Here is a 14588-nt window from a genome sequence, read left to right as displayed (position 1 = left end):
CCATACAGTGGAATGAGGAACTTATCGCTCAGAGTAGTGGAAACTGGTAAAGCTCAATGAGAGGTAGTACAGTTAGTGATTTAGTTCTGAAGCCAAACTACTAAGGTGTGAATCCTGGATTTGCTACTCACTAGCACTATTCCTGGGCGACTTACTTTAGCCTCTCTGTGTTCCAGTTTCTTCACATATAATAAAAGGGGATCATACTAGTGCTACTTCATAGGGTTATTATGAAGATTAAGTGAGTTATGACATGTAAAGTGTTTAGAATAGTACCTGGTCCCACAGTAAGTGCTCAATAAATAACAGCTATCACTTTATCATTACTATTGTGACTGAAGACAATGACTGCTCTAAAAGAAAGTGACCTATTAGAAATATACTTTAAAAAAAATTTTTTTCAAAAATTTATTTTATTTATTCATTTTTTTGGGCTGCATTGGGTCTTTATTGCTGCGCACAGGCTTTCTCTAGTTGTGGCAAGCGAGGTCTAATCTTTGTTGTGGTGTACGGGCTTCTCACTGCAGTGGCTTCTCTTGTTGCAGAGCACGGGCTCTAGGTGCGCGGGCTTCACCAGTTGTGGCACGTGGGCTCAGTAGTTGTGGCTTGCAGGCTCTAGAGCGCAGGCTCAGTAGTTGTGGTGCACGGGCTTAGTAGCTCTGCGGCATGTGGGATCTTCCCGGCCCAGGGTTTGAACCCGTATCCCCTGTGTTTGCAGGTGGATTCTTAACCACTGTGCCACCAGGGAAGCCCCAGGAATATACTTTTAAGTTAACATCCTATACAGGCTAGGTAGCTTTTCCTATTTATGGTAATAAGGAAGAAATAGCAAGAATTCTCATTTTTCTCCTAGATAGAAGTTTCTTTGTGTTTACGTTTCTTATTTCTAAAATAAACTCATTATTATATAAAAATCACCTGTAAACATGTGGGCTAAAGACAGGAGGTTGAAGAAAGTCTCTTGCTGAAATCTAAGTTTGGTGGATTTAGTACAAGTATAAAGGCTAAAAGGGCACAGTAAATGCTGTGAAACCCCTAAGGCTCCTCATTCACAAATGTCAACACACTGCCAAAGAGCACTGTACTTTAGACATAAAATATTTTAAACAGCTGTCTGAATTCATACTTGCACATCGCATACGGACTATAAAACTTCTAAAGAAAGGTGTGAAGACCAAGAAAGGCAATATGCTTCTACAGACCAGATTTTCCCTGTCACATACCTTGCTGAAAATATGCTCTTAAAATTAGCAGAAAGCCCAAGTTCAAGCTTCAAAGTGCCCACAGCCACAGACACAGACACAGTAGCTCTAAGCTAAAGATCCCCAAAGGTTATTTTTCTCCGAAGTCAGTCATTTTTCAAAACTAAGATAATGCCAGCTGTTTGCAAATCATTTTCCATCTTTCTAAATCTTTAAATTACATATAACATTAGTAAATACTAAGAGGTTAAGATAAACTGGATGAATTCTGAAGGAAGTCAGACAGTTCGGTTGAGCCAATTTTGGCAGGACATAATTTAGAAAACAAAATATTCAGTCATCTATACATGAAAAGTGTATACATCTATACATAAAATAACCCATTAGATTTCAATTCTAAGTGGCGTAAAGGTAAAACAATCAGACAGAAAATGAATGAGAACCACGAACTCTAAATAGGCATGAAACCTTATGAAAGGTACTTTTCGTTTATAAATAATATATCAAATTTCTCCTTATTAAAATTAGCATATAACCTGAATTTGCTCCTCATCCAAATTCACCAGTGTTACAAAGATGACATTTATAAAGAAGGTAGTAATACGAGTACCTGAATGGAGCACTTACTAAGTATTTCATTTTGTTGTTTTTCATAATTATTTAATTCTCTCAACAACTTGAGGTAAGTACTCTGCTTACCTCCATTTTATAGATGAAGAACTTAATGCTTAGAAAGGTGAATTGTTCAAAGTCACTTTTAAAATTAGCAAGTGGCAGAGCTGATAGCTAAACCTAGATTCTGACCCTTAACCACTATACGACACTCTTATCTCTTAACTACTAAACTGCCTCCCTTCAGACAGGTAGGAAGAAACAAAACCCCACAGAAAATTTCCCTTTTTGTATTTTTTTCTGTTGTGTTTGTACGGATCTCAGTGTACCTGAAGTTTAGAATCCAACTAAAACAAACTGTTCCTGGCAAAATATATTAGCTGACAGTGAATAGGGCAGAGAAAGAAGAAAAGAGTTAAGCTAAAAGTAAAACATTCGCTGACACCAGTCTAACATATTCAAATGACTGCCAAAAAATTCTTGTTCTAAAGGCTAAATATAAGTCAGCCAGAGATATTTCAGTGCTGTCCACCATTAAAATAAAAATAATGGCTCTGGGCTGCAGTACCCATACCTAACAAGGCACACATTTATTCAAAGTGAATATCTATATGCAAGGCTCTCAGTTCCTGTATCACTAAACCTGTTTCAAATGATAAAATTCAAAAGGGCGTGAACTTTCCAAAATAATGCCTATAACTAGACTCTCCATCTTAGGGCTGAGATTTCTAACAACCTGAAAACATTTTTTAAAAGCCCTTTGAGTGTATGGGATAGTGGTAAACAATTACATAAATTTTTAGGAGAACCTACTGGAGTTACGTTTTATAGCAGTCTTCTTGCCCTGTGGAATCCTACATATTCTGGAATTATAACTCAGGACTGCAGTTGCCTTGATCAGTAGAGTAGCCTCAATTACTCATTAAGGAAAAACAAAACAAAGGGCAAGACCCCAAGAAACACTACTACTATTTCCATCCCAGTGAGAAACACCATCATTGTATGTCTCTGTTTTTTTTTTCATTTGAGGTATGTTTCACCTTTAAGAGACAAAAGGTCAAACAATGAAGAAATTAAACTGATATTCCAAAGTGTTATTTAATTCCAAAGATAAAGAGAAGTATTTATATTACATACGCTGGAAAATTTCGATACTATTGCTGGACTCTAAGGCAAATTAAAAATAGCACCAGCATTAATGAGATTAATATGCATTCACTGTGTGACTGCATAATGACAAGAGGAAAGTTGGAAATTCCCATACTTCAAAAGGCTACTATCTTGTTGAAAAACTGAAGCTATAATGACTTATTCTAACTAAAAGATCCTTGAAAATTCACCTGACTAAAGCTCTGGATTCTGGAACTTCTAGACTCCCCACTTTACTTACAATCTAGTTTAACTACTTTAACAATTCATTAATACTAAATGAGAGTACTACTAAGTGAAAACTGATGCCCATATCTGGGATGCTTGAGAAACACTTGGAACAATTAAGATACCAACATACAAAAATGTCCATTTTCAGGAAAGAGGTAATTCGTCCTGCTCCCAAACATTTATTTCATTGCCCACTCCATCACCATTCTGTTGACACCACACAATTTCACAAAGAACAAACAGGAAAACCATTCAACCAGCAAGTGTTAACTCATAGTAAGTATATCAGTAATACAGTCTGCATTCCAAAACAACGTTATACAAATTAATTTATTTTGATCAGGCTTCTATTGCCATCTGTTTGCATAATAACCCTGCAATTGGTGTAATAGGAACTGCAAACTGATCCATGAACTGGGGACTGATACCTGGAAAATAACCTTGTAGCAGGTTATTAGAAATTTTGCATGCTACCTTGAAACTTGCTTCATTTGTTTGGATGACATCTCATCTGATGTTTCATTTAAAAGAAATCAAAGTCCAACCTCCCAAATTCTAGGGCATATGGCCGGATAAATTACATTGGAATACTTACCTAGAGCTGTGAAATCTGAACCAGATTTAAACAGAGCTGAAGCCAGGAGCTGAAACTGTGGGGTGGGGGGGAGAGAAAAAAGCAAATTAGCTAGGTAAGCACATTGGAGAAAAAACTCCTATAATTTCGACCATTCATTAGCCACTGGATGTCTCCGCACATGGTGCATAAGTCTATTCACCAAAAAGTGGCAAGAAGAACACCGTATTTAGATTAAACAACATGCTGACTTTTCTGGTGGACTACTATTATCATTTTCCAAAATACTAGACCAAGTCCTGGAATTATTTTATTTTAAAAATATATTAAAGTATGTATTTATTAAGGAACAATAGGTCAACTGAAATATAAAATATTACTCACTACCATATGATCCAGCAATTCTACTCTTGAGTATACATCCAAAGAAAATGAAAACACTAATTTGAAAAGATACATGCACTCCAATGTTCACAGCAGCATTATTTACAATAGCCTGATATGGAAGCAACCTAACTGTCCATCAACAGATGAATGGATAAAGAAGATGTGGTATATATATACAATGGAACACTACTCAGCCATAAAAAAGAATGAAATAATGCCATTTGCAACAACATGGATGGACCTAGAGGGTATTATGCTAAGTGAAATAAGTCAGACAGAGAAAGACAAATACCAGATGTTACCACTTATAAGTGGAACCTAAAGAATAAATGAATGAATAAAACAAAACAGAAAGACTCACAGATAGAGAGAACAAACTAGTGGTTACCAATGAGAAGATGGAAAGGGGTAGGGGCAGGACAGAGATAAGAGGTACAAACTACTATGTATAAAATAAATAAGCTACAAAGATACATTGTACAGCACAGGGAATATAGCCAGTATTTTATAATAACTTTAAATGGGATATAATCTATAAAAGTATTGAATCACTATTTTATACACCTGAAACTAATATAATATTGTAAATCAACTATACTTCGATTAAAGAAAAAGAAAATTAGGGGCTTCCCTGGTGGCACAGTGGTTGAGAATCTGCCTGCTAATGCAGAGGACACAGGTTCGAGCCCTGGTCTGGGAAGATCCCACATGCCACGGAGCAACTAGGCCCGTGAGCCACAACTACTGAGCCTGCGCGTCTGGAGCCTGTGCTCCGCAACAAGAGAGGCCACAATAGTGAGAGGCCCATGCACCGCAATGAAGAGTGGCCCCCGCTTGCCGCAACTGGAGAAAGCCCTCGCACAGAAACAAAGACCCAACACAGCCAAAAATAAATAAACAAACCAATGAACCGACATTAAAAAAGAAGAACGTATGATGTAGAAGTAGCACCACCCTTCAAGGTGGAGAAGAATTCACTTATCTATCACTATCCCTTCTTCCTTTAAAAAAAAAAAAAAAAAGAAAAATTACTCATTTGGGAATCTATCACATATAGAGAGACTGATGCCCTGTATATTAGTAAATATGAATTCTCACTTCAAAAATAAATGCATGCTACTGTAAAACACCTGATGTCTCTGTGTAAATCAAACTCTGAGAAAAAAAGCATGGTTATTATGCATAAGCCATCCCTAAATTACAACTTAGATTGGTATTCCATGGTCATATATAATTGTATTGTTATATAATTATAAAGGCTCAAAGGTCTTTTTTACATTGAAAAAATGTTTTAAGTGTTGATTAGATTCCCAGGCTAGCCAGAGTTAGTTTAAATCAGACAATGCAACTGAACAATGACAAAATAAGATAAAACTATTGCATCACTTGTACTTTAACAAATTGGTAAAGAAATAAAAATTTAGGAGAACTATTCATATTTATCTTGAATGAGGATGCTGGAAAACAAGTCAGTTAAAGGAAGGAATAAGAGTATACAAATGAGTTGAATCTCAATGGAGTTTACTTGGCACTTTGCAAGACTTGAGCAGTTCATACCACTGATTCTTCAGGATGTACTTCACACTTGTACTTGTAGCCTTTAAAATTTCAGGTATCAGTCACCTGATTAATCATCCTTTCAATGTAAGAAACTGGACAAATTAGTTAGGAAAAAAGGGGATAAAAGGAAGAGCTAAAAATATATGAAACTTCTTCATACATTCTGGGTATCAGTCCTCTGTCAGACATATCTACTGCAGATATTATTTGGTCTGAGGCTTGTCTATTTTTATTTTTATTTTTAATTTTTGGCCGCATGGTGTGGCCTGTGGGATCTTAGTTCCCCGACCAGGTATCGAACCCAGGCCCTCTGCCATGAAACCGTGAAGTCCCAATCACTGGACCATCAAGGAATTCCCTCATCTATTTTTTTTTGATAATGTCTTTTAATGAGTAGAAATTTTAATTTTGTTGAAGTCCAATTTGTCAACTTTTTCTTTTATGATTAGTGCCTTTTGTGTCATGTCCAAGAAAGCTTTGCTTATCCCAAAGTTGTGAAGATAATCTGTTTTCTTCTTAAAGGTTCATTGTTTTGGGTTTTATACTTAGATCCATAATCCATCTTAATTTTTGTGTTAAGAGTGAAATAGGGGTCGACGGGCTTCCCTGGTGGCGCAGTGGTTGAGAGTCCACCTGCCGTTGCAGGGGACACGGGTTCGTGCCCCGGTCCGGGAAGATCCCACATGCCACGTAGCGGCTAGGCCCGTGAGCCATGGCCGCTGAGCCTGTGCATCCGGAGCCTGTGCTCTGCAATGGGAGAGGCCACAACAGTGAGAGGCCCACGTACCGCAAAAAAAAAAAAAAAAAAAAAAAAGAGTGAAATAGGGGATGAGATATCCAGTTATTTAGCACTATTTGTTTAAAAAACCTTTCTTTTCCTTATTGGACTTGGTGCTCTGGTCAAAAAAATAAACTGACTGCATATATATGAGTCTGTTTCTGAACTCTATTCTGTTCTATTGATCTATTTGTCTATCCTTAAGCCAGTACCACACCACCTTGATTACTATGGCTCTATACAGCGTCCTGAAATCAGGTAGTAAGTATGAGACCTCCAACTTTTTCTTTTTTCAAGATTGTTTTAGCTAGTCCAGAGCCTTTGCGTTTTGACTAAATTTTAGAATAAGTTTGTCTATCTCCTTAACAACAAAGAAACCCAAACTGACTGGAATATTGACAGTTTTTTTAGAAACTGCATTAAATTATAAACCGATTTGGGGAGAATGGACATCTCAACACTTTTTAGTCTTTCAAACCACAAATGTGATTTATTTCTCCATCTATTTAGGTATTCTTTGTCATCTAAAAATGCAAACAATTTTACTTCCTCCTTTCAAATCTATATGCTGTTTATTTCTTTTTCTTACCATATCGTACTAGCTAGGACTTCTGGCACAATGCTAAATAGAGGTGTTGAAGCAGACAACCTTTCCTTGTCATAATCTTAGGGGAAAGGGTTTAATGTTTTACAATTAACTATGGTACTAGCTGTATGTTTTTCACAGATGCCCTTTATGAGATTTATGATGTTTCCTTTATTCCTGGTTTGTTAAGAATTTTTATCATCAATGGGTTTTGCATTCTGTCAAATGATTTTCTTCACTTATTGAGACGATCTGTGGTTTTTCTCTTTCATTCTGCCAATGTGGTGAAATATACTGATTTTCAAATGTGAAACCAACCTTGTACTCCTAGCATAAACCCCCTCTTGGCTATTGTGCATTAACCTTTTTATATATTGCTGGATTCAATTAACTAAAATTTTCTTAAGAATTTTGTATCTACATTCACAGGGCTATTGGTCTGTAATTTTCTTTGCTTGTAATGTCTTTTTTGGGTTTTTACATCAGAGTTAAGCTGCTTCATAAAAGGATTTAGAAGGTGTTCTGTCTTATTCTGATTTCTACAAATCTATACCAAATTGGCATTTTTTTCTTCCTTAAAGGGTTGATAGAATTTACTGATATAGCCATCCAGGCCTAGTATTTTCTCTCTTGGAAAGTTGTCAATTACAAATTCAATCTCTGTAATTGATATGGAGTTCCTTAAGATTTTCTAATTCTTCTTGTGTTAGTTTTGGTAAGTTGTATCTTTCAAGAAATTTGTCCATTTCATCAAGTTGCTGAATTTGTTGACAAACTTGTTCATAATATCTCCTTAGTACACTTTTAATGTAGGTAGGGTTGTAATGATCTCCCCTTTTCATTTGTGATGCTGATAATTTATGTTTTCATTATTTGTTTCCTTGATAAGTCTTGCTAGAGGTTGACCAATTTTAGTCACTTTTTCAAAGAACAAACTTTTCACTTTTTATATTTTTTCTACTGTTTCCTATTTTACTAATTTCCTATATTCTAGTGAATACTTATTTGGGGTTAATTTGTTGCTCTTTTCTAACTTCTAAGATGAAAGATAAACTTCACTGGCTCTAAACAGAAGGATGGGGAGAAAACTGTTACTTTAACCATCCAATTAAATAAGTGGCACTGCTATGTACTGGCCTAGAGTTTTAACAGGTACCGAGTAAATAGTACACAATCTGAATAAAGTCAGTCCTCTCTCCCCAGCTTCAGACTTGAACATCCAACTATCACTTCAACATCTCAAGCCGGCTGTTTCACAGGCAACTCAAACTGAACATATGCAAAATTAAACTCCTGATTCCAGTCAGGAGGCTCCACCTCATTTCAGTTGACAGTAACTCCATCCTTCTAGCTTTTCAGGCTCAAAACTTTGGAGTCATTTCCTTCAAACTCTACATCCAATCATAAAATTCCGTTGGTTCTACCTTTAAAATATACTGAGGGGACTTCCCTGGTGGTGAAGTAGTTAAGAATCTGCCTGTCAATGCAGGGGACATGGGTTCCATCCCTGGTCCAGGAAGATTCCACATGCCGCAGAGCAACTAAAAGCCCGTGCACCGCAACTAGTGAGCCTGCACTCTAGAGCCCGCATGCCACAACTACCGAGTTTACGCACTGCAACTACTGAAGCCTGTGTGCCTAGGGCCCATGCTCCGCAGCAAGAGAAGCCACCTGATGAGAAGCCCGCGCACCACAACGAAGAGTAAACCCCGCTCGCTGCAACTAGAGCAAGCCCGCGTGCAGCAACGAAGACCCAATGCAGCCAAAAAAGTATATACATACATACATACATATATATATATATATATAAATATATACATATATATATATAGAGAGAGAGAGGGAGGGAGGGAGGGAGAATCTGATCTACTTTACTTCTCACCATTTCTATTGCTACTACTTTGCTCTGAGCAACAATCCCCCTTGCTTAGATTTCTACACCTCCCTCATAGTTCTCTTTGCCTCCATCCTTGTTCCCTTTTAGTCTATTCTCAATACAGCAGTCAGAGTGACCTAATTAAAACATAAAGCAGATGATATCACTCCTCTGCATGGACAATACCCTGAACCAGCTCCCTATTCAGAGTAAGAGCCAAAGTCCTAATAATGACTTATGAAGTCATTCATAACCTGTTCTGCCAATCCCTGCTCTTACCTCTTGGACCTCATCTCTGACTGCTTTCACTCTCCTTACCTCTACTCCAGCCACAAGTGTCTCCTTGCTGTTCTAAACAAAGCCAAATACTCTCCATCCCAGGGGTCTCTGTTCTAGCCATCCCTTTGCTAGGAATTATCTTCCCCAAATTATCTACTTAGATCACTCCCTCATATTCTTCAAGTCCTTGTGCAAATCTGACTTCCAAATGAGGTCTATTATGATTATTCTATTTAATACTGCAACTGCCCAATTCTTACCCCATATATATATATATATATATATATACACACACACACACACACATATATATATATACACACACACATATATATATATGTGTGTATATATATATATTTTAAACGTAGATTTTATTTATTTTTGGCTGCGTTGGGTCTTCGTTGCTGCGCGCGGGCTTTCTCTAGTTGCGGCAAGCGGGGGCTACTCTTCGTTGCGGTGTGCAGGCTTCTCATTGCGGTGGCTTCTCTTGTGGCAGAGCACGGGCTGTAGGCACGCAGGCTTCCATAGGTGTGGCTCGAGGGCTTCAGTAGTTGTGGCTCGCGGGCTCTAGAGCGCAGGCTCAGTAGTTGTGGCGCACAGGCTTAGTTGCTCCGTGGCATGTGGGATCTTCCCGAACTAGGGCTTGAACCCAGGTCCCCTGCATTGGCAGGCGGATTCTTAACCACTGTGCCACCAGGGAAGTCCCCTTATATTTTTGATCTCTTTTTAACTTTCCTATAATACTTATCAAATTCTAATGCACGGTATAATTTATTTAATACGTTTATTGTTCCCCCCCACTAGTATGTAAGTACCTCCTGGGCAAGTATCTTGTTTGGTTCACTGGTATATCTATTGTACCTAGAAGAATGCCTGGCATATTGTAGGAACTCTACACAATATTTTAAATAAATGACATCAGTACTTTGGAAGCTCAGTAGAAAGACAATTAATACAAAGTGTGCAATAGTGGCTGAAAACTTGTTTTTCTTGTTCCTTCTCTATTATAGAATCCTCTCTGAAAATGGCACAATCAGTTTAAGCATCCTTTTCTCGGCCCTTTTCTAGAAAAAAATACAATGTTCATAAGCTTTATTATAAGCTCATCACCAATTTAGAACCCATGCTCTGGAGACTGGAAGAAAGCAAAGAACCATTATTTGTTGATAGTCCACCAGCATTTTGCTACTAAAAGACACAATGATGACCCGAAAAAGGGGGAGAAAAATCTAAAAACCACTTCTGGTTGCTGATAAAATCATTTAATATAATGAAAAATTTGTAAAACATACATAGAGAACAAAACCAAGCTACTACAGAAAATGAAGAGCAGTAAGGCCTTTCTCAAAAAGGGGAATGATTTCTTACAATGAAAAGCGAAGATCTATATGCCTCACTAACAGATACTGTAAGTACATATATATATATATACACTGGAGCTGTCCCCAAGGGATTTCTTTCCCCAAATGAAATCTGTTCACACGTTTTTAAACAAAAGAATAACCTTACAGACCAGTAATTCTCAATTTTTTAGGTGTGCTTTCAGTTTTCCATTGTAAAAGAGCAGACAGAGGAGACTCTTAGGGTGAGGGTATTGTTCTGAAAAAGCTTCTAAAGTGATTCTGATGCTGACATACACATGAATAACATCATTTTTACTAACTTCTACTAGGGTTAAACAACTCTTGATAGATACAGCTTTTCAGAAATGGAGTGGAAGTCTGTGGCATACAAAATCACAATTTGATACTCTTCAGGAAAAGAGAAACCCACTACCAAAATTCTTAAAATGACTGTTTGAACTTGAGATACCTCCCTGTCCTGGACTTTCCTACTAGCTTAGCTTTAAGAGCAAACTGTCTGTTTTCTTTGGCCTACTTGCAACTCACACAGCTGAAATTATTTACTTTGAAATATTTTGTTTTGGTTTGGTTTTAAAAAATAAAAGAAAAATGAATGTTCTGGATTACAGCCATTTTAGACAGACTATGGTGAAAACACAAGAAAATCCATTTATAACTCTCAAATGCATGGTCTAACAAAATGAACATTAACAGACTCTTCACAACTATGTTCAGTTTATAAGCCATAACAGATTAAACCAAATATATTCTGCTACTTGGTAAAATCGTGACAGTTCTCCCTATTTCAAATAGTATCATGAATTGACTGAAGACTCAAGAAAAGACAATTAACTGTCCTTTTTCAGGGGGTTTTAAAATGTGTTCTGCTGATTCTCCACCTACTGAAGGGTTGTAACCAATACTGAGTGAGAGAACTAGGGCTTATTTTCACAGTAGGCAACTATGAAAGAGTATTTCTTTGTTTTGGTGCCAAGGACATGCAGGCTCTTCTGCTTGAAAGTACAATGAACCTGGTACCTGAAAGTCATTCAGTCTGATGCCTGTGTCAATGCTGAACAGAGGAAAACACTGCTTGATGTCGCTATTACAAAGCCAAAGCACAGCAACAGCTAACAGGGAAATAGATGTAAGGAACAGAACTACATATAATCACCAATTCTGAGAATGGAAGGTAAAATGGATTGCAGTTCAGATGTTGCCAGATGAACTATGAACAAGAATAGTTAGCAAAAGGAAGAAGTGACAAAAGGAATCTTAGAAGTTGGAAGAGAGGTTGTAAGACCATGAAACTCATTGCAGGTATATTCACACACTGTGGATACGCAAATATGCCCTAAGAATATTAAATCTTAGAAACAGCTGCTTCCATCCCATGTTATGTATCATAAAAACTGAAAAGTAATGATCTGTTACTAAGTTCTCAAGCTTCGGGGCTACTGATAAACGAAGTTAGTAGCCTATGGTAAAACTGTACTGCTACAACATTCATATAACTAAATATCAAGCCAGCAAAGATTCTACTCCCACCAACCTCTCTTCACTTTCTCCTTACAATAAAGGAGAGTTTTCTTTCTTCTTTTAGGGGGATTTTCGAGTATCAGTAGAAAAAGTTTATACTGAACTTTATGTAACCCTTAAGTAAAGGAAGTATGGAACTATGGCAGAAGTAAAATTTTTCTATTTCCTTTCCAGTACAAAATCTAATGACTACTTAAAACTTTATACCTGAGAATCCTTTTCTGAGTGGATCACAGGTTTTTGTGTGACTTGAATCTTAGATTACCACATGAAAATATGTCTACTCAATTTTTATTTCATCTGCTCTGTACCATTTTTAAGATTTTTAGTGTCATCATATTTTCCTCACTTTCCTTTAAACATCCAAGAGCAAAGTCAACAAATATAAGTTAGAAAGACAATTTTTTAAACGTTCAATTTCTGAAGTTTATTGCCACCTTTACCTCTTTTGTCTCTTCTGGGTCTGAATGATCCACAGTTATATAAAGATCATTTTGTAGATATTTCAGAGCACTAAGGGGATCCATTTGGGCCTTCTCTTCAAACCTAGAAAATGTAAACAAGAATAATTGTCTAGAGTTATGAAAAAACATCAGAAATGTCTTTTAAACCCAGAGTGGAATACTCTGTATCTGAGAAGATATTGTGGATATCTAAAAATCCTGTGCTTAAGAATCCAGAAGTAAGAATACTGACACATATATAAATAGCGTACATGTGGAGTCCCTGGAGATGTAATGGTAATGTCAGGCTGTGGTGCTAGAGACTGGATAAGAGCATTCCCAACCCTCCTCTTAAAACTATAAGCTAAGATTAAATCAACTACAAAACATAGCGAATACGTTAAATATTTTATATAACAGAAGTGCAAAACAGCCAAATATGTTTCATAAAAAAACAAGTAGAGATAAAATAAAAATAATTTCCTAGATTTGTGTCATATACTCTCCACTGGAGGTGTTTAACAGATACTTCAGAAAGTGAAATTAGTTTCTTTTTTTTTTTGCGGTACACGGGCCTCTCACTGTTGTGGCCTCTCCTGCTGCGGAGCACAGGCTCCGGATGCGCAGGCCCAGCGGCCATGGATCACGGGCCCAGCTGCTCCACGGCATGTGGGATCTTCCCAGACCGGGGCACGAACCCGTGTTCCCTGCATCGGCAGGAGGACTCTCAACCACTGCGCCACCAGGGAAGCCTGAGTATAGTTTCTTTTAATGAGTATCATTAACACTGATTAGATATTTTTAATGAGACTATTTCCATGTCTCAGTAATAACAAAAACTGTAGCAATCATTTATCAATCGTTTGTTTTGTGCTAGACACTGTATCAAGTATCTTACATATATCATTTCATGTATCCTCCCATAACTCTATGATGAGAAGTTTATCATCATTTAAAAAAAAAAAAACAGATGAGGAACTGAGCCTAGTAAATGAACTTGGCCAAGCTAAGACCTAGTAAGTGGCAGAAGTAGAATTAAACTCAAGTGTCTCTGATTCCAAAGCTGAAAGGAAACAAAGGATTTTCTTAAATTAAAAAAGTCTGCTTGGGACTATATATCTATTTAAATAATGATAATTCCTTTTTAATAGCATAATTAGATATGTACTTATTTCTAATAAACTGGTATGCTTTTCAAAATATTATACAGAAAGAAGACATTTAATTTCATTTGGGAAAGGAAAATAGTGAAGAGCCTTTCATAACTGTGTTCAGCTGATGGCATCAATAATTTCCTGTCTTTAGAGCTAATCTCAGTGATAGGGTACCTGGAGGGGCAACGACTGGCATAATATTAGTTTTCTTGTACCAGATAGTACCCTGATTGTCAGCCAGTCTTACAACCCTCAGATGAGAGTCTTAGGTCCATGTTACTCTACCATCTTGTCCACAATGAATTAGACCAGAGTTTTGGCACCTGAGCCAAAAGCAATCGTCTTGAGCTTGGTGAGCAATTTTTAAAGTGGCCTGGCAGAATTCTTTCCAATAGGGATACGCTCTCTAGGGAACTTTCTGTAAGAAGATACTCTCTTAGAGAATCTGAATGTGAGATACACAAGGACACAAAAAATATACAAAACACAGAAGGCAATAAGCAGAAGATATGAGATGACATATTCCTTCTCTTCCTATCCTTCTCTCCCTTCCTTCCTACTACCTAGCTACCTAGCCACCTACCGAAGCCATAAGAGAAAGCAGAGTCAGGAAGTAGAACAGGAAAAGTAGACAGAAAGAAGCAGAAAGGGAGAGGCTCAGTTACAAGGAAAGCTACTTCAGTAGCTTCTAGCTATTAGAATTGTCTCAGTATCCTAAACAATTCTCCACCAGGCCTCACTGTTCAAGTGCTGAGGAAGCACCTTAATTCTCTGGATATTCTCATAATAAATTCTTTTTCAGTGAGATATCCTAAGTATGTCTTTATCCTTGTAACCTGATAACTTAACCAACACACACCTACTGTACTATTAAA

General features: G+C 37.2%; 1 protein-coding gene across 7 annotated transcripts in view; it reads right to left on the bottom strand.

The window, feature by feature from the left end:
* The window catches only part of MKLN1 (muskelin 1), a 355934-nt gene that overhangs the window by 12699 nt on the left and 328647 nt on the right, over nt 1-14588 (bottom strand). For all 7 annotated transcript variants that reach the window (XM_060020905.2, XM_060020903.2, XM_060020906.1 and 4 more), the window contains 2 exons: nt 12560-12662; nt 3790-3844 (listed from right to left, as the gene is read on the bottom strand). In XM_060020905.2, the coding sequence (XP_059876888.1) occupies nt 3790-3844; nt 12560-12662 (158 nt within the window). The remainder of the gene's footprint in view (nt 1-3789; nt 3845-12559; nt 12663-14588) is intronic.

Source organism: Delphinus delphis, chromosome 9, assembly GCF_949987515.2.
Source record: "Delphinus delphis chromosome 9, mDelDel1.2, whole genome shotgun sequence".
Taxonomy (NCBI): Eukaryota; Metazoa; Chordata; class Mammalia; order Artiodactyla; family Delphinidae; genus Delphinus; species Delphinus delphis.
Note: the sequence above shows the minus strand (reverse complement) of the source record. Positions and strands in the feature narration are given on the sequence as shown.